The sequence below is a fragment of the Pelophylax lessonae genome (genome assembly GCF_965119305.1).
Source record: "Pelophylax lessonae genome assembly, chromosome: 5".
Classification (NCBI taxonomy): domain Eukaryota; kingdom Metazoa; phylum Chordata; class Amphibia; order Anura; family Ranidae; genus Pelophylax; species Pelophylax lessonae.
The window spans coordinates 94,919,165-94,937,472 of record NC_138772.1 but is presented as its reverse complement, the minus strand read 5'-3'; the positions used below and the strand labels follow the sequence as shown (position 1 = coordinate 94,937,472).

General features: G+C 48.7%; 1 protein-coding gene across 1 annotated transcript in view; it reads right to left on the bottom strand.

The window, feature by feature from the left end:
* PITRM1 (pitrilysin metallopeptidase 1) overlaps window positions 1–18,020 on the bottom strand; it is a 134,220-nt gene extending 116,200 nt beyond the window's left edge. Inside the window, exons 1-2 of the mRNA XM_082258265.1 lie at window positions 17,873–18,020; window positions 5,609–5,711 (exon numbers count right to left, since the gene is read on the bottom strand). Coding sequence (XP_082114391.1) covers window positions 5,609–5,711; window positions 17,873–17,910 — 141 coding nt within the window. The 5' untranslated portion in view covers window positions 17,911–18,020. The remainder of the gene's footprint in view (window positions 1–5,608; window positions 5,712–17,872) is intronic.
* Window positions 18,021–18,308: the final 288 nt, after the last annotated feature.

Genomic DNA, 18,308 nt, shown 5'->3' with positions numbered 1-18,308 from the left:
AAATTCCACCCCGTGGCACACTCGGGAATACCACCAGGGAGGTTAACCACTTGCCTTGGGACACAGCAAATCACAGATCAGATTACAGGATGAATGAAATTTACAGTGTTCCATGACCGAGTAATTGTTAGTCAAAAGTATCACAGTGCTGAAAACTGGCCTGGACAGGAAAGGGGTTTAACATGCCGGATTTAAATGGTTAAAAGAGCTAAGGGGTCCTGGAAGATCCCTCCTCCAGCTGGGACATGTTACATGTACCAAAATGTGAAATTATGCTTTAATGTGATAAAGAACAGTTACTGCTGTTCTCTCTGCTTGTGCAGGATAACTAGTCTTGTCTCTGTCTCCTTCTGTAGTTTACTATAGGCAAGTTGTAGTGGGTGGAGCTTGATGGGCCACTCCCACATGTCTGCTCTCTACACAGTCTATTTACAGCAGAGTGATGAGGTCACTGATACTTTTAAAAGAATAAGTGGGACACACAAAGTGGATTTATATCCTCTGTGGCTATTGAGGAATGCATCTAAATTAAAAAATTAAAACCTGTGAAGGCTCTGTGTTCTAATATGTAAACGGTTTGAATCCAAAGATGGCCTGTAGGGTTGACTAATATTATAAGAAAAAATGATTGTTTTTATACTCAAGGTAACTTCCATTTCAGTTCATTGATACACAGCTCTCATCTATTCTTGGCCAAGGGGTTTATAATGCCACCTGCAGGAGTAGGACGCTAGGCAGGAGAGAAACTTCACACCACCTATGGGCAGTCCTAGCTGGTATAAACCTCCTCTATGTTATAGGCAAACCAGTTATTAACAAAGCAATACAACGGCAGGTGGGTTCTGTGTGTCGATGAACTCAGAGAAAGGGATTTTATAGTGGAGTGACAAAAAAAAAAAAAAAAAAAAAAAACAGGATTTTTGTCCTACCGTAAAATCCTTTTCTCTGAGGTTCACTGACAGACAACTCCATGTCTTCAGACTATTGGGCTTTATGCTCTTGCTCTCTTCAGGAGTAGGACTAGGTGGAAACCTTTTTGGTTACGCCCCTGGGGCAGTCCCAGAGGGTATACCATCACTTCCTGCTATAGGACCATAGTTTGTAACAAGCAGTGTCAGAAGAACATATAAAACACAACCCAACAGAGGGGGCAGGTGCTGTGTCCGTCAGTGAACCTCAGAGAAAAGGATTTTATGTCAAGACAAAAATCTAGTTTTCCCCTTTCCTTCACTGACTGACACAGCTCCATGTCTTCAGACCATTGGGAGGGGTGGGAAAAAACAGCAATTCGCAGAATTCCCAACAAGACTAAACATAGCCGACCAGGTAAAAACACAGGAGCTCAACCAGGAACAACTGGAGCTCACCACCAGGAAAAAATTACATCCTCATGAAGCAGAAGCCTCTGCAACCGCAGCCTGCAAAACTTGCGGCCAAACGCCGCATCCGAAGATGCAAGTACATCCACCTCATAAAACTTTGTGAATGTGTGTACAGACGACCACATAGCCACCTTCCACACACCTGAACCACTGACTCCTGATGATGGAAGGCCCAGGAGGCACTAAGTGTCTTTGTAGAATGCGGCTTAACAGGGAAAGGAGGAACCTGATCCACTTGGAAATGGTTGCAGCAGACGCAGCCTGTTCCTTATGAGGTCCATCCATAAGAACAAAGAATCCGATTTTCAAATAGGTTCAGTCACCGCAAGGTACACCCGAATAGCCCTTACCACATCGTAGGAACGTAAGGCAATTTCTTTAGTATGTTTCGGCTTAGGACATAGGGACAGTAACACAATATCCTCATTCAGAAGAAACCCCGAGACAACCTTAGGAAGGAACGACTGACAGGGTCGCAACAACACTTTGTCCCTATGAATCACCAGGTAAGGTGACCGACAGGACAACGCGGCCAACTCCCAACACCCGAAAATAATAGCTACCAAGAAAGCCACCTTCTGCGACAAGAGTGAGCAGAGGAAGATCTTGCATATTTTCATAGGGAGGCTTTTGAAGCACTGACAGTACCAAACTGAGATCCCACAGAGGCACCAGACAATCGCACCGGAGGAGCCAGATGGCAAACTTCCTGCAAAAAAGTGTAAACCAAGGACTTCATCGCCAACAGCCTTTGGAAAAATATAGCCAAGGGGGAAATCTGGCTTTTGATGGTGCCCAGAGCCAAATGTTGATCTACACCTAATTGTAGAAACTTCCAACAGGCGAGACACAGAAAATGAGCGGGGAGAAATCCCCCCCCCCCCCCCCCCCCCGAGACTCACACCAAGTAATTCCAAACTCTATGATAAACCTTCCTGGCAGTAGATTTCCTAGCTTTTAACAATGTAGGAATTACCGACTCCGACAACCCCCTGTCCTTCAGCACCTGGCTTTCAATAGCCAGGCCATTAAATCCAGCGACCGTAAAGCAGGATGGAAGATTGGTCCCCGAGATTGATGATCTTCCCTGAGAGTAAGTTTCCAAGGGACGTCTGCTACCAGCCTTACCAGGCCTGGGTACCAAGACTGGGGAGGCCAGTCAGGTGCCACCAGAATGACTGGAATCCCTTCTACCTTGATTCTGCATAGCAGTCTCGACAAATTGTATTGGAGGAAAGGTGTAAATCAGACAATACTGACCCCAAGGCATCTGCAGCATCGGCCAGAGGATCCCGCAACTTTGACACGAACCTCTGCACCTTCCTGTTGAGACGGGAGGCCAGCAGGTCCACATCAGGGGTCCCCCACTGAATACATAGTTGATGAAATAACTCAGCGTGAAGAGACCTTTTTCCCCAGATCCAACGTCTGCCAACAGAGATAGTCTGCTTGCCAACAGAGAGGGCCGGAACATATCGTTCTGCCCACTTCAGGATACCGGCCACTTCCCGGGCTGCCAGGGCAATCTTTGTGCCCCCTTGATGATTGACATATGCCACAGCCGTAGCATTGTTTGATTGTGTCCGCACAGGGCGTCCCTGCAGATCTGTCCAACGGGACAGACAAAGCTTTCCAGCATTCCAGGATGTTGATCTGCAGCCTGGACTCCTCCCGAGTCCAGATACCTTGGGCGAACACACTCCAAAGACACCTCCCCATCCGGACAGACTGGCATGCGTGGTGATTACAGTCCAATACAGGGGAAGAGAGGATTTTCCCAGACGCAGGGCTGGGGAGCAGAGCCACCATAGAAGAGACTCCCTCGAACCCCGACTCAACAGGATTAGATTTTCCAATGACAGCGGATCCTTGTTCCATTTGGTCAGAACCTCTCTTGCAGAGGTCTGGTGTGGAACTGCGTACACAAAAAAGCCTCGAATATGGAAACCATCAGACCCAGGAATTGCATGCAAGTCCTGAGTGATGACTGATGGTTGGACAACAGGAGCTGAACCGCATCCTATAGCTTCAGAAGTTGTCTGAGGAAGAAACACCCAGGCTGAAGCTGAGTCCAGCGTCAGACCCAAGTAGTCCAGCTTGGTGGACGGAGTCAGTGCCGATTTCTGAAAATTCAGTGTCCATCGAACTCCTGTAAAGTTCGCACAGTAAAGTCAAAGTCGGCTTCTAGAGCCGATGAAGACTCTGCATGCAGAAGCAGATCGTCCAGGTAACCCAGTACTGCGATCTCTTTCTGCCGTAGCAAGGCCAGAACTGGGGCCAAAACCTTTGTGAACACCCGAGGAGCTGAGGCGAGACCAAAAGGTAACACCACAAATTGATAGTGCTCCTCGCCCCTGGCAAAACGAAGAAAACACTGATGCCCGACATATATTGGAATATAGAAAAAGGTAAGTGCCCTTGAGATCGATAGAAGCCAGAAGATCTCCTTGATGAAGGAAAGCTACAACCGTGCAGATGGACTCCATCCGAAATTTCTAAACCCGCACAAAGTGGTTCAGAGCCTTGAGATCCAAGAGCAGACGAACCCTGCCTTCCTTCCTGGGAACTGTAAACAGGTCTGAATAAAAACTGTGAAACCGTTCCGACTCTGAAACCTGCAAAATACCTCCTTGTGTCAACAGGTACAGCACTGCTCCGTAGAGGCCCTATAGCCACTCGCGAGACAGGAGTAAGTTGGAAGGAAAGAACCATGGTGGAGGCAAGGACCGAAACTCGATCCTGTAACCAAACTTGAATCAGCTCGTGGACCCATTTGTTCTGAATGAGCAAGGTCCACGGATCCGGAAAAAGACAAAAAAAGCCCCCCCACCCCAGATGCAGGTGAGGGCGACTTCAGGCTGGTGAAGGCTTGTCTGCGGAACCAGAAGTGCCCGCTTTGGACTTCCATTCCAGTGTCTATTGGAGCCTACCACAAAGTTACGGGGGATCTCAAACCCTTTTCCTGTGATCCAGAGGGATGAAAGGGCCGCTTGTGAGCCGAGAAGAAAGGACCACGTTTACGACGAGGTTCCCTGCTCCTAGCAACCTGTGAAAGCAACGTACTCTTATCTCCCGTAAGACCCTTAATAATCTCTTCTATAGAGGCACCGAACAGTCACCTACAAAAGGAAGGTCAGTCAGCACCTTTTTAGAAGCCTGGTAGACCAATCAGTACTTCAACCATATCATGCGGCGAAGGATCACCACCGTCACAGAAACCCTGCTGGCCAAGGGGGCCGCATCCAAGGATGCATCACAAATATACTGTAACCCCTGGATCAACTGATCCACCAGCTTAGAAGGGTGTTGAGCCAGGTCCTTACTCTTAACTAGGCAGAAAAAACTGAAGTCCTAAAGCAGGAAGTGATGGTATACCCACTGGAACTGCCCCAGGGGTGTAACCAAATAGGTTTCCTCCTAGTCCTACTCCTGAAGAGAGAGCAGCATAAATCCCAATGGTCTGAAGACATGGAGCTGTGTCAGTCAGTGAATGAAAGAGAAAACAGAATTTTTGTAAAATCTTACCTGTAAAAATTCCTTTCTCTGAGTCCTCCGACAGTCGCCACCCCCGCCCCTCTTTTGGGGTTCTTCTTACCTACTGCTATGCTACCAAACTTGGGAGTGGTGATGCAGGGGGGGTATTGACCAGATGGGACAGCCCCCATGGGTGTGTATATGCTAATGCCTTTTGTCTTTGGACTAAGTCTATATGCCTAGCTATTCCTGCGGATGGGAAGTCAATACCCAACAGTGATGACTTAGAGGAGGCGGCGACTGTCGGAGGACGTAAGAGAAATCCTGTTTTCGCTTAAGTTCATTGACAGACACAGTTCTTTTCTATTCTTGACCATAGGTATTTCCCAAAGCAGTGTCTCAATGAGGAGTGGGCAAACAAAAACCACCCAAACAGGTCTACCTATAGAAGAGAGGAGGTTTATACCAGTTAGGAGTGCCCATAGGCAACGCTGAGTTTGTTTTCCGCCTAGTGTCCTACCCTGTAGATGGCCCCAATAAACTCTATAGTCAAGAACAAAAGAGAGCTGTGTCCATGAATGCAGGTAATAGAAATATATTTTAAAGAAATGACATCAGTAAACTTTATTCTAATTGCCTGCCCGGGGATACTGAAGTTTGCATATTATCCTTGCCTCTATAACAGAGAGGGCCACACACAATACACACTTGATACAAACATGTTGTGCCTCATGTTAATGCCACGGCATTACCTCATTCACCGTGAATCCATGAATAACTTGGCCAGTTTTATAATTCAGTGCCCTTTCGGATGCAGAGCTTGCTTTCCACCTCCATGAATTCGCAACTATAGCTCTACAAAAGAAAAAAAAAAATTATGCATTGCACGGTAGTGGTTCTCTATTTGTAGAATGCATTAAATATTTAGACAGCAGGAAAAACTCCAACAATTTACACATACTACATGTGATACGCCAGGAACTAGGTGAAAGCAAATGCAAGCAAGCAGTGAGTTAGTAAACACTGCAACTGTGCTAAAAATCACATAAAATTGGTTGTTCTTTGTAGTCCCTGCATGCAGTCCTCTGTGTAGCTCACCCCAAGCTTGACAGAAGACACTACAAGAGTATTTCTGTAGCCTGTAAAATGTATTTCCTTTACAAACTGTTAAAGTGATTGAAATTGATTTTTTCAATTTTTTTTTAAATGAACATCTCTTCCGCTGGCGCTCCTGGCTCCTTCTCTCCGTCCAGTGCTCCCACAAAAAGCCGCTTCCTTTAGGGGTACTCGTCCCTGCTCATTCCCAAGCCCTGCTGCTGCATCTATAAACACAGACGGCAGGACTTGGCCCTGCCCCCCCCCCCCCCCATCACTGGCTTTGATTGACAGCAGTCAATTTGTTTATTCTGACAGCAACATAGTTTGCTCTCACCATATACGTAATCAATAATTGTAGCGCTGCAGGAGGTGATTTCATCACCGCAGTTAAAAAGAGCATATATGGCGAAGCTATATATATATATATATATATATATATATATATATATATATATATATATATATTTTTTTTTTTTTTTAAACTTTTCTTGGCAGAGATTACTTCATCAACGTCGTTTCAGCTTAATGTAAAAGCAATCATAGCAGATAATTAGCCGCTATATTGCTCTCCTGTCCCACCGGGTTAACCTGAGACTGCAGCCGGTGGTTCGGTCAGCTGACCGTAGAGCTGATTAGAGACCAGAATGGCTCCAATCATCTCTATCGCCTAAGATACCGGAAAGCTACGAGCATTTACGAGGAGAGATCTAGAGTCCAATAGACCCCAATTTTTTTTTTTTTTTGGAAAGGTGTACCTGTCACTACTTATTGCTATCATAGGGGATATTTAAATTCCCTGTGATAACAATTAAAATGTTAAAAAAAAAAGTTATATAAAATATACATGTGAAAAGGGAAGGTGCCAAAATAAAATAAAAAAGCAAAATAAGTAACACAGAAAAAAAAAAAAAAAAAAAAAAAATCAAGCGCCCCTGTCCCCCCCGCATTTGCGCGAAAAGGGGCGAACGCAAGCATCGGTCTGGCGTCATATGCAAACAGCAATTGCGCCATGCATGTGAGGTATTGCAGCGAATGTCAGATTGAGGGCAGTAATTCTTGCAGTAGGCCTCTGTAAATCTAAAGTGGTAATCTGTAATGGTTTTTAAAAATGTACGTAGTTTGTTGCCGCTGCACGGGCGTGCGCAATTTTAAAGCATATCGTGTTTTGTATCCATGTACTCAGCGTTTGGAAAATCTCTGCGCAAATATCGTGTGACAAAAAAAAAAATGCAACACCCACCATTTTGTTCTGTAGGGCCTCTGCTTTAAAAAAATATATATATTATATATAAAATGTTTGGAGGTTTAAGGTAATTTTCTGGTTAAAAAATATATATATATAAATTTTTTTTCATGTAAACAAAAAGTATCAGAAAAGGATTGGTCTTCAAGGGAGTGGGTGATGTGTGGCATAAGCTTCTGATATTGGGCATAAAATGCAAGGACAGGTCAAACAACCCCTAAATGATCCCTTTTTGGAAAGTAGACACCCCAAGATATTTGCTGAGAGGCATGTTGAGTCCATGGAATAGTTTATATTTTGCCATAAGTTTTGGTAAAATTACAATTTTTTTTTTCATGGCCTCCGAAACTGTGATAGGTAGTGAGGAGTGATATCAACAATGCCTGCCCTTAGAAAGCCAGAAGTGATTGGTTTTTAGGGTCCTGTACGTGGCTAGACTGCCAAAAAGTCTCACACATGGGGTATCCCCATGTTCAAAAGCAGCAGAATGTATTTTGGGGTGAAATTCCACATATACCCATGGCATGAGTGAGCAATATATAATTTCAATGACAACTTGAATGAAAAAAAATATTAAATTGGCTCAACATGCCACTCAGAAATTTCCTTGGGGTGTCTACTTTCCAAAAAAGGGAATTTGGGGGGGGGGGGGGGGAGGGGTGTACTGCCCTGCCATTTTTGCACTTAAAAGTAAAAGCTGCATAAATTCCAATATATACACCATAGTTTGTAGATGCTGTAACTTTTGCGCAAAACCAACAAATATAGGCTTCTTGAGATTTTTTTTTTTTTTTTTTTTTTTATATCAGACATGTAGCTAAATACATTTTGGCCTAAATATGACATAAATTGAGTCTATTGGATATTTTTTTATAAGAAAAAGTAGAAAATGTTATTGTCTGCCTCAAAATTTTTATTCTTTTTTTGTTTATATCGCAAAAAATAAAAACTGAAGAGGTGATCAAATACCACCAAAAGAAAGCTCTATTTGGGGAAAAAAAGGAAGTAAATTTAGTTTGGGTACAGCATTGCATGACCATGCAAATGTCAGTTAAAGTCACGCAGTACCAAATTGCAAAAAAAATGGCCTGCTCATTAAGGGGGTAAATCCTTCCGGTTCAGAAGTGGTTAAATTATGCCAGTAAGCTCCTCTAAACGCCCTTTTGGCCCATTTTTTTTATGCCCCTGAACACTGCTCTACGCCACAAGTTCTAAACCTGGGCACATTGGCTGAAATACAGATGTGATCAGACAAGAAAAAAAAATGCCCATAAAAAAATAATTTCTGCCCACGTGCATTAGACCTCCATGCACACTAGACACTTTAAAAAAAAAAAATCGCTGAAAAAAAGGCTGGATAAAAAAAGCTATTCAGCATTTTTGCAGTTAGCTGACGGCCGCCAGCGTAGGGGTACATAGTACCCCTACTTATCACATAAAAACAAAATAAACACAACAACACAGTTTTTGACAAGTCCTTTATTAAAAAAAAAAAAAAAAAAATGTCCCCCGGTGTAGATCCAGCCATACACTTTAAGGATGTCAGTGGGCCGCAGGCTAAGAGAAAAAAAAAAATGCTGGAAACCATTGCTTAGCAGCGCTTAAGGTTTATTTTCTGCTAAAAAAAAAAAAAAAAAACATTTATAAAAACTAAAAAAAAAACGTTTTTTTTCTGCTCGAAGACGCTAAAGCAGTGTGGTAGTGTGTCAACACATAGGATAACACTAGCCTCTAGGAGGCAGGAAAAAAATGCCAACAACAGCTTCTAGGAGCTAAAAAAAAAAAAAAAAAACACTAGTTTGCATGGAGCCTTATAGAGCACAATATTTAGTCTGGATCAACCTACAAGATTACACACCTTCTATAGCCAAAAGCTGATTGTTCTGTAACAAATCACAGGGCCGCAGGTAAGAATTCCGCTCAACACCCGCACTTGCACAATTTCACATGGATGGATTTTTTTTGGAGATAAAATCCTTCATATATACGGTAGCTCATGCCTGCGGGGAATGCCTCCAACACTTTGCTTTAGTGAATGGAGGAGATTAACTGAGCAAAGAATTCATTTGAATCGTGCCCCTGCCATACCTCCATCAAGTAGGATCAACAAAGGCAGAGATCAGAGCCCCTTCCACTGACCACATTCCTGACACATCTATGAAAGGAACTTGTTTAAGAGGAAATGTTCTCTGCATGGGATACAAAAAATTGGGTTTGAAATTCTGCATTTTATACTAACTATACTAAACTAGACTCCTTGAATTAAAATGTTGGAAAGGATGGCAGCCATCTGCTCTTAAAGAAAACAGTTTTAGAGTTTGTTATCCAAAAAAAAAGTTCTGTCCCCTAAAGCAGGATATACAGCACAGTGCTTGTGCTGTGCAATTTGGCCCCCTGCATCGCCTGCAAAAAAAAAAAAAAAAAAAAAACCTGGCTGATCCTGCCAGCTTCTACCCTCCCCTCTGTACACTGACCATGGTGTATCATGGTTGCTGAGCCCTGACACCGTGGTCAGAGTAGGTGCCTCCCGTCATCCGCAGCCCTGCTCCCTGTCTCCTGTGTGTTCCTCCCCCCTCCCCCTGTCAGCTCTGACTAGCATTGCTCTGCTCCCCTCCCCGCTGCTACAAAACTATGCGATCTTTACACCATCCCCTCTGTTATGCCTCGTACACACGCACCGATTGTTGGCCGACCTATCGGCCGTCTTTTGTCCAGTGTTGTTGTGTTGGTTGAATTGTGCTCTAGACTGCACACGAATTTTCTCGGCCAACAAAATCCAACTTCAGAAGTGATGTCATGTGCTGGTTTACTTTCCGTGTGTTTTTTCTTCTCTGAGCATGCCCAGTCTTGCTCATCTGATTTTTGTCTGCCGATAATTGGCCGATCGGACGGTGGCCGAAAATTCCCGGCCAACAATCGTTGCGTGTGTACGAGGCTTTAGATTACAACCTGGATCTTAGTTCCTTTGCTTTATTTAAAAAAAAAAATTTCTGCCCATTTTCACAGCTCCTATCGGCGCTCACGTGACTCCCGCCTCTCTCCTCTTTTTCCCCCGTCTGACATCAGAGGAAGTTCTTGGCCCCGTCTGCTGGAGATGTCAGACAGGGGGAGAAGAGAGCCGGGAGTCACGTGAGCTCCGACAGGAGCTGTAAAAAACAGGTAGAAAATTTTTTTTTTTTTTTTTTTTAAATAAGAGCAGGAAGTAGAATACAGGTTGTAATCTATAGGAGGGGATGGTGTAAAGATAACATAGTGGCTTAACAACCACTTTAACAAAGCACCACATTTATCCATCCAATATGAAGAAAATACCTGGCATAGGTATAGAGGAGAATGTGCAGCCCATCATCACCACTCTCATATGACAGCAGTCAAATGGAGCAATGGAGAGAAGGAAAGGTAAGAGCTGACAGCGGGCATACTCTGTCTAGCTGCCTTAAGCCTGGTACAGACTATGAGATTTTTTAATACTAGGTTAAAAAAAAAAAAAAAAAACTGTCATCTATGCAAAGTTAGTATAGCGATCTTCCCTGCTGAGCTGTTGTGTTCTGATGGGAGGAGGACCCCCCCCCCCCCCCCCCCCATCAGAACACTGATCAGCGATCTCCGCCACCGGCTCAGAGCCCTGATCGGGAGTTGTCGGCTGCTGGTTTTCCAGCATGCTCGGCCAGCTTCTTTCGGACAGGGTGGCATACACACAGGTCGAATGTCGGTCGTTTTTATTTTTTTAGGAACTGGCCGATGTCTCCCAACATTTGGCCCATGTGTATGGGGCCTAACAGATAGCAGGCTCTCTCTTGTTCTCTCTAAGTGATAATAGGCTCTTTAGGTGTCTAGGCAACAGCAGACTCTCTCTGTATACAAAAAGGCTCTTTCTAGGTGCAGGCAGGCTGTGTCTCTCTAGGTGCGTAGGTGATGGCAGGCTGTCTCTCTCTAGGTGCGTAGGTGACAGCAGGCTGTCTCTCTCTAGGTGCGTAGGTGACGGCAGGCTGTCTCTCTCTCTAAGTGCGTAGGCGACGGCAGGCTGTCTCTCTCTCTAAGTGCGTAGACAACAGCAGGCTGTCTCTCTCTAGATGTTTAGGTGATGGCAGGCTGTCTCTCCCTCTCTAGATGTGTAGGTGATGGCAAGCTGCGTCTCTCTAGATGCCTAGGTGACGAATGTATGAAAGGACAGGCTCTCTCTCGCTCTCTTATAAACAGTCTCTCGCACTTGATCTCTCTCTCTATGCGACGACAGTCTCTCACTCACTCGTTCTATGTGATGGCAGTCTGTCCCTCTCATTACTCATGCTCTCTCTCTGATGACAGCCTCACTTTCTCTCGTACTTTTCTCTCAAGGTGATGACAAGCTCTCTCTAGGTGATCAGCTTCTCTCGGCTATTACAGTTTCTCATGCTCTTTCTCTAGGTGATGACCACCCCTCCCTCTCTCTCTCTCATGTTTTCTCTCTAGGCGATGACAGTCTCTCTCTCTCATGCCTGCTCTCTAGGCGATGACAGTCTCTCTCTCTCATGCTCGCTCTCTAGGCGATGACAGCCTCTCTCTCTCATGCTCGCTCTCTAGGCGATGACAGCCTCTCTCTCTCTCATGCTCGCTCTCTAGGCGATGACAGTCTCTCTCTCATGCTCGCTCTCTAGGCGATGACAGTCTCTCTCTCTCTCTCATGCTCGCTCTCTAGGCGATGACAGTCTCTCTCTCATGCTCGCTCTCTAGGCAATGACACTCTAGGCAATGACAGTCTCTCTCTCTCTCATGCTCGCTCTCTAGGCAATGACAGTCTCTCTCTCTCATGCTCGCTCTCTAGGCGATGACAGTCTCTCTCTCTCATGCCCGCTCTCTAGGCGATGACAGTCTCTCTCTCTCTCTCATGCTCGCTCTCTAGGCGATGACAGTCTCTCTCTCATGCTCGCTCTCTAGGCGATGACAGTCTCTCTCTCTCATGCTCGCTCTCTAGGCGATGATAGTCTCTCTCTCATGCTCGCTCTCTAGGCGATGACAGTCTCTCTCTCATGCTCACTCTCTAGGCGATGACAGTCTCTCTCTCTCATGCTCGCTCTCTAGGCGATGACAGTCTCTCTCTCTCTCTCTCATGCTCGCTCTCTAGGCGATGACAGTCTCTCTCTCTCTAGGCGATGACAGTCTCTCTCTCTCTCTAGGCGATGACAGTCTCTCTCTCTCTAGGCGATGACAGTCTCTCTCTCTCTCTCTCTCATGCTCGCTCTCTAGGCGATGACAGTCTCTCTCTCATGCTCGCTCTCTAGGCAATGACACTCTAGGCGATGACAGTCTCTCTCTCTCATGCTCGCTCTCTAGGCGATGACAGTCTCTCTCTCATGCTCGCTCTCTAGGCGATGACAGTCTCTCTCTCTCTCTCATGCTCGCTCTCTAGGCGATGACAGTCTCTCTCTCATGCTCGCTCTCTAGGCAATGACACTCTAGGCAATGACAGTCTCTCTCTCTCTCATGCCCGCTCTCTAGGCGATGACAGTCTCTCTCTCTCTCATGCTCGCTCTCTAGGCGATGACAGTCTCTCTCTCTCTCTCTCATGCTCGCTCTCTAGGCGATGACAGTCTCTCTCTCTCTAGGCGATGACAGTCTCTCTCTCTCTCTAGGCGATGACAGTCTCTCTCTCTCTCTAGGCGATGACAGTCTCTCTCGGCGATGACAGTCTCTCTCTCTCATGCTCACTCTCTAGGCGATGACAGCCTCTCTCTCATGCTCGCTCTCTAGGCGATGACAGTCTCTCTCTCATGCTCGCTCTCTAGGCGATGACAGTCTCTCTCTCTCTCTCATGCTCGCTCTCTAGGCGATGACAGTCTCTCTCTCATGCTCGCTCTCTAGGCAATGACACTCTAGGCAATGACAGTCTCTCTCTCTCTCATGCTCGCTCTCTAGGCGATGACAGTCTCTCTCTCTCTCATGCTCGCTCTCTAGGCAATGACAGTCTCTCTCTCTCTCTCTCTCATGCTCGCTCTCTAGGCGATGACAGTCTCTCTCTCATGCTCGCTCTCTAGGCAATGACACTCTAGGCAATGACAGTCTCTCTCTCTCTCATGCTCGCTCTCTAGGCGATGACAGTCTCTCTCTCTCTCATGCTCGCTCTCTAGGCAATGACAGTCTCTCTCTCTCTCTCTCTCATGCTCGCTCTCTAGGCGATGACAGTCTCTCTCTCATGCTCGCTCTCTAGGCAATGACACTCTAGGCGATGACAGTCTCTCTCTCTCATGCTCGCTCTCTAGGCGATGACAGTCTCTCTCTCATGCTCGCTCTCTAGGCGATGACAGTCTCTCTCTCTCTCTCATGCTCGCTCTCTAGGCGATGACAGTCTCTCTCTCATGCTCGCTCTCTAGGCAATGACACTCTAGGCAATGACAGTCTCTCTCTCTCTCATGCCCGCTCTCTAGGCGATGACAGTCTCTCTCTCTCTCATGCTCGCTCTCTAGGCGATGACAGTCTCTCTCTCTCTCTCATGCTCGCTCTCTAGGCGATGACAGTCTCTCTCTCTCATGCTCGCTCTCTAGGCGATGATAGTCTCTCTCTCATGCTCGCTCTCTAGGCGATGACAGTCTCTCTCTCTCATGCTCACTCTCTAGGCGATGACAGTCTCTCTCTCTCTCTCTCTCATGCTCGCTCTCTAGGCGATGACAGTCTCTCTCTCTCTAGGCGATGACAGTCTCTCTCTCTCTCTCTAGGCGATGACAGTCTCTCTCTCTCTAGGCGATGACAGTCTCTCTCGGCGATGACAGTCTCTCTCTCTCATGCTCACTCTCTAGGCAATGACAGTCTCTCTCTCTCTCATGCTCGCTCTCTAGGCAATGACAGCCTCTCTCTCTCATGCTCGCTCTCTAGGCGATGACAGTCTCTCTCTCATGCTCGCTCTCTAGGCGATGACAGTCTCTCTCTCATGCTCGCTCTCTAGGCGATGACAGTCTCTCTCTCATGCTCGCTCTCTAGGCGATGACAGTCTCTCTCTCATGCTCGCTCTCTAGGCGATGACAGTCTCTCTCTCATGTTCGCTCTCTAGGCGATGACAGTCTCTCTCTCTCTCTCTCTCATGCTCGCTCTCTAGGCGATGACAGTCTCTCTCTCTCATGCTCGCTCTCTAGGCGATGACAGTCTCTCTCTCTCATGCTCGCTCTCTAGGCGATGACAGTCTCTCTCTCTCTCTCATGCTCGCTCTCTAGGCGATGACAGTCTCTCTCTCTCTCTCATGCTCGCTCTCTAGGCAATGACACTCTAGGCAATGACAGTCTCTCTCTCTCTCATGCTCGCTCTCTAGGCAATGACAGTCTCTCTCTCTCTCTCTCTCATGCTCGCTCTCTAGGCGATGACAGTCTCTCTCTCTCATGCCCGCTCTCTAGGCGATGACAGTCTCTCTCTCTCTCATGCTCGCTCTCTAGGCGATGACAGTCTCTCTCTCTCTCATGCTCGCTCTCTAGGCGATGACAGTCTCTCTCTCTCTCATGCTCGCTCTCTAGGCGATGACAGTCTCTCTCTCTCATGCTCGCTCTCTAGGCGATGATAGTCTCTCTCTCATGCTCGCTCTCTAGGCGATGACAGTCTCTCTCTCTCATGTTCGCTCTCTAGGCGATGACAGTCTCTCTCTCTCTCTCATGCTCGCTCTCTAGGCGATGACAGTCTCTCTCTCTAGGCGATGACAGTCTCTCTCTCTCTCTAGGCGATGACAGTCTCTCTCTCTCTAGGCGATGACAGTCTCTCTCTCTCTAGGCGATGACAGTCTCTCTCTCTCTAGGCGATGACAGTCTCTCTCTCTCTAGGCGATGACAGTCTCTCTCTCTCATGCTCACTCTCTAGGCAATGACAGTCTCTCTCATGCTCGCTCTCTAGGCAATGACAGCCTCTCTCTCTCATGCTCGCTCTCTAGGCGATGACAGCCTCTCTCTCTCATGCTCGCTCTCTAGGCGATGACAGTCTCTCTCTCATGCTCGCTCTCTAGGCGATGACAGTCTCTCTCTCATGCTCGCTCTCTAGGCGATGACAGTCTCTCTCTCATGTTCGCTCTCTAGGCGATGACAGTCTCTCTCTCTCTCTCATGCTCGCTCTCTAGGCGATGACAGTCTCTCTCTCTCATGCTCGCTCTCTAGGCGATGACAGCCTCTCTCTCTCATGCTCGCTCTCTAGGCGATGACAGCCTCTCTCTCTCATGCTCGCTCTCTAGGCGATGACAGTGTCTCTCTCGTGCTCGCTCTCTAGGTGATGACAGCCTCTCTCTCATGCTCGCTCTCTAGGTGATGACAGTCTCTCTCTCGTGCTCTCCTGCTCTCTCTCAAGGTGATGACAGTCTCTCTCTCTCTTGGTGATGACTGTCATCACAGAGACAGAGACTGTCATCACCTACAGAGAGAAAGACTGTCCCTCTCTCTGGTGCTCTCCCACTCTAGGTGATGACAGTCTTTCTCTCTGGGTTACGATAGTCTCTCGCCCTCTCTCTCTGGGTGATGACAGTTTCTCTCTGAGTGAGGACAGCCTCGCTCTCCCTCCCTCCGGGTGAGGACAGCCTCGCTCTCCCTCCCTCCGGGTGAGGACAGCCTCGCTCTCCCTCCCTCCGGGTGAGGACAGCCTCGCTCTCCCTCCCTCCGGGTGAGGACAGCCTCGCTCTCCCTCCCTCCGCGTGAGGACAGCCTCGCTCTCCCTCCCTCCGGGTGAGGACAGCCTCGCTCTCTCTCCCTCCGGGTGAGGACAGCCTCGCTCTCCCTCCCTCCGGGTGAGGACAGCCTCGCTCTCCCTCCCTCCGGGTGAGGACAGCCTCGCTCTCTCTCCCTCCGGGTGAGGACAGCCTCGCTCTCCCTCCCTCCGGGTGAGGACAGCCTCGCTCTCCCTCCCTCCGGGTGAGGACAGCCTCGCTCTCCCTCCCTCCGGGTGAGGACAGCCTCGCTCTCCCTCCCTCCGGGTGAGGACAGCCTCGCTCTCCCTCCCTCCGGGTGAGGACAGCCTCGCTCTCTCTCCCTCCGGGTGAGGACAGCCTCGCTCTCCCTCCCTCCGGGTGAGGACAGCCTCGCTCTCTCTCCCTCCGGGTGAGGACAGCCTCGCTCTCTCTCCCTCCGGGTGAGGACAGCCTCGCTCTCCCTCTCTCCGGGTGAGGACAGCCTCGCTCTCCCTCTCTCCGGGTGAGGACAGCCTCGCTCTCCCTCTCTCCGGGTGAGGACAGCCTCGCTCTCCCTCTCTCCGGGTGAGGACAGCCTCGCTCTCCCTCTCTCCGGGTGAGGACAGCCTCGCTCTCCCTCTCTCCGGGTGAGGACAGCCTCGCTCTCCCTCTCTCCGGGTGAGGACAGCCTCGCTCTCCCTCTCTCCGGGTGAGGACAGCCTCGCTCTCCCTCTCTCCGGGTGAGGACAGCCTCGCTCTCCCTCTCTCCGGGTGAGGACAGCCTCGCTCTCCCTCTCTCCGGGTGAGGACAGCCTCGCTCTCCCTCTCTCCGGGTGAGTACAGCGTCGCTCTCCCTCTCTCCGGGTGAGTACAGCGTCGCTCTCCCTCTCTCCGGGTGAGTACAGCGTCGCTCTCCCTCTCTCCGGGTGAGTACAGCGTCGCTCTCCCTCTCTCCGGGTGAGGACAGCCTCGCTCTCTCTCCCTCCGGGTGAGGACAGCCTCGCTCTCTCTCCCTCCGGGTGAGGACAGCCTCGCTCTCTCTCCCTCCGGGTGAGGACAGCCTCGCTCTCTCTCCCTCCGGGTGAGGACAGCCTCGCTCTCTCTCCCTCCGGGTGAGGACAGCCTCGCTCTCTCTCCCTCCGGGTGAGGACAGCCTCGCTCTCTCTCCCTCCGGGTGAGGACAGCCTCGCTCTCTCTCCCTCCGGGTGAGGACAGCCTCGCTCTCTCTCCCTCCGGGTGAGGACAGCCTCGCTCTCTCTCCCTCCGGGTGAGGACAGCCTCGCTCTCTCTCCCTCCGGGTGAGGACAGCCTCGCTCTCTCTCCCTCCGGGTGAGGACAGCCTCGCTCTCCCTCTCTCCGGGTGAGGACAGCCTCGCTCTCCCTCTCTCCGGGTGAGGACAGCCTCGCTCTCCCTCTCTCCGGGTGAGGACAGCCTTGCTCTCCCTCCCTCCGGGTGAGGACAGCCTCTCTCTCTCTCTCTCTGGGTGATGACAGTCTCTCTCTCTCTCTCTCTCTCTCTCAGAGACAGCAGGCACTCTCATGCTCCCTCTCTCTCTGGGTGATGGTAGTTTCTCTCACGCTCTCTCTGTAGGCAAAGACAGTCTTTCTCTCGCTCTGTAGGTGACATTAGGTTCTCACTCTCTATATGATGACAGTCTCTCTCTGTCTCGGTGACAGCAGGCACTCTCATACTCTCTCTCTCTCTCTCTGGGTGATGGTAGGTTCTCACAGTTCTGTAGGCTTAGACAGTCTCTCTCTCGCTCTCTAGGTGACATTAGGTTCTCACTCTCTCTATGAAAACAAGATTCTCTCTCTATGGGGTGACCTTGCTGGACTCATGCTGTGTGAGGGTTGCTATAGTAGGACAGATGAGAGTTTCCCATGTTCTAGCAGACTCTGCCATTACAGCCTGGCACTGTACAGAGAGGTTACCTTTCCAGCATGGGAGCAGTAATAAAGCATGCACTGTCCAGCACGTGTAGACACATGAATAGAATTAGCAGCACACACTCAGCACCCCATGAACACAAAGTTTGAAGAGAAGAATACAATAAAAAGCTGTTATCTCACCTGCTTAGGAGCAGCCCGGCTTTGCACTGCCTTATCATCTCTGGGCAGTACACCCAGCCGGCCCGGCTTCACTCTACAGAATGAACTCCCCACCCCCTACCATCCCGGATAACCACTGGTCGGAGCCAGACCTACGAGTGTGTTGATTGGCTGAGAGGCGTGGCCTCCCGGACTTGGCACAGAACATGTGAAGAGCGCTCTGCTTATTTGTCAGCGTGTTCTGAACGTCACATGCCCTCGTCACCCCGCCCCTTTTCGCTCTCCTACCATACTGTGTTACTGTTATCTAACTCATTTACTGACCGATAGTTGGTTTCTGCCCTCCACCAATCACGTGTTGAGTTGTTTTAAAACTGATGAAACACTAAAGAACTGAAGAAAAGGAGCAGCTGATTGGCTGGAAGTGATTCTTTGTCAGTTTGGTTTTCTGTTGGTT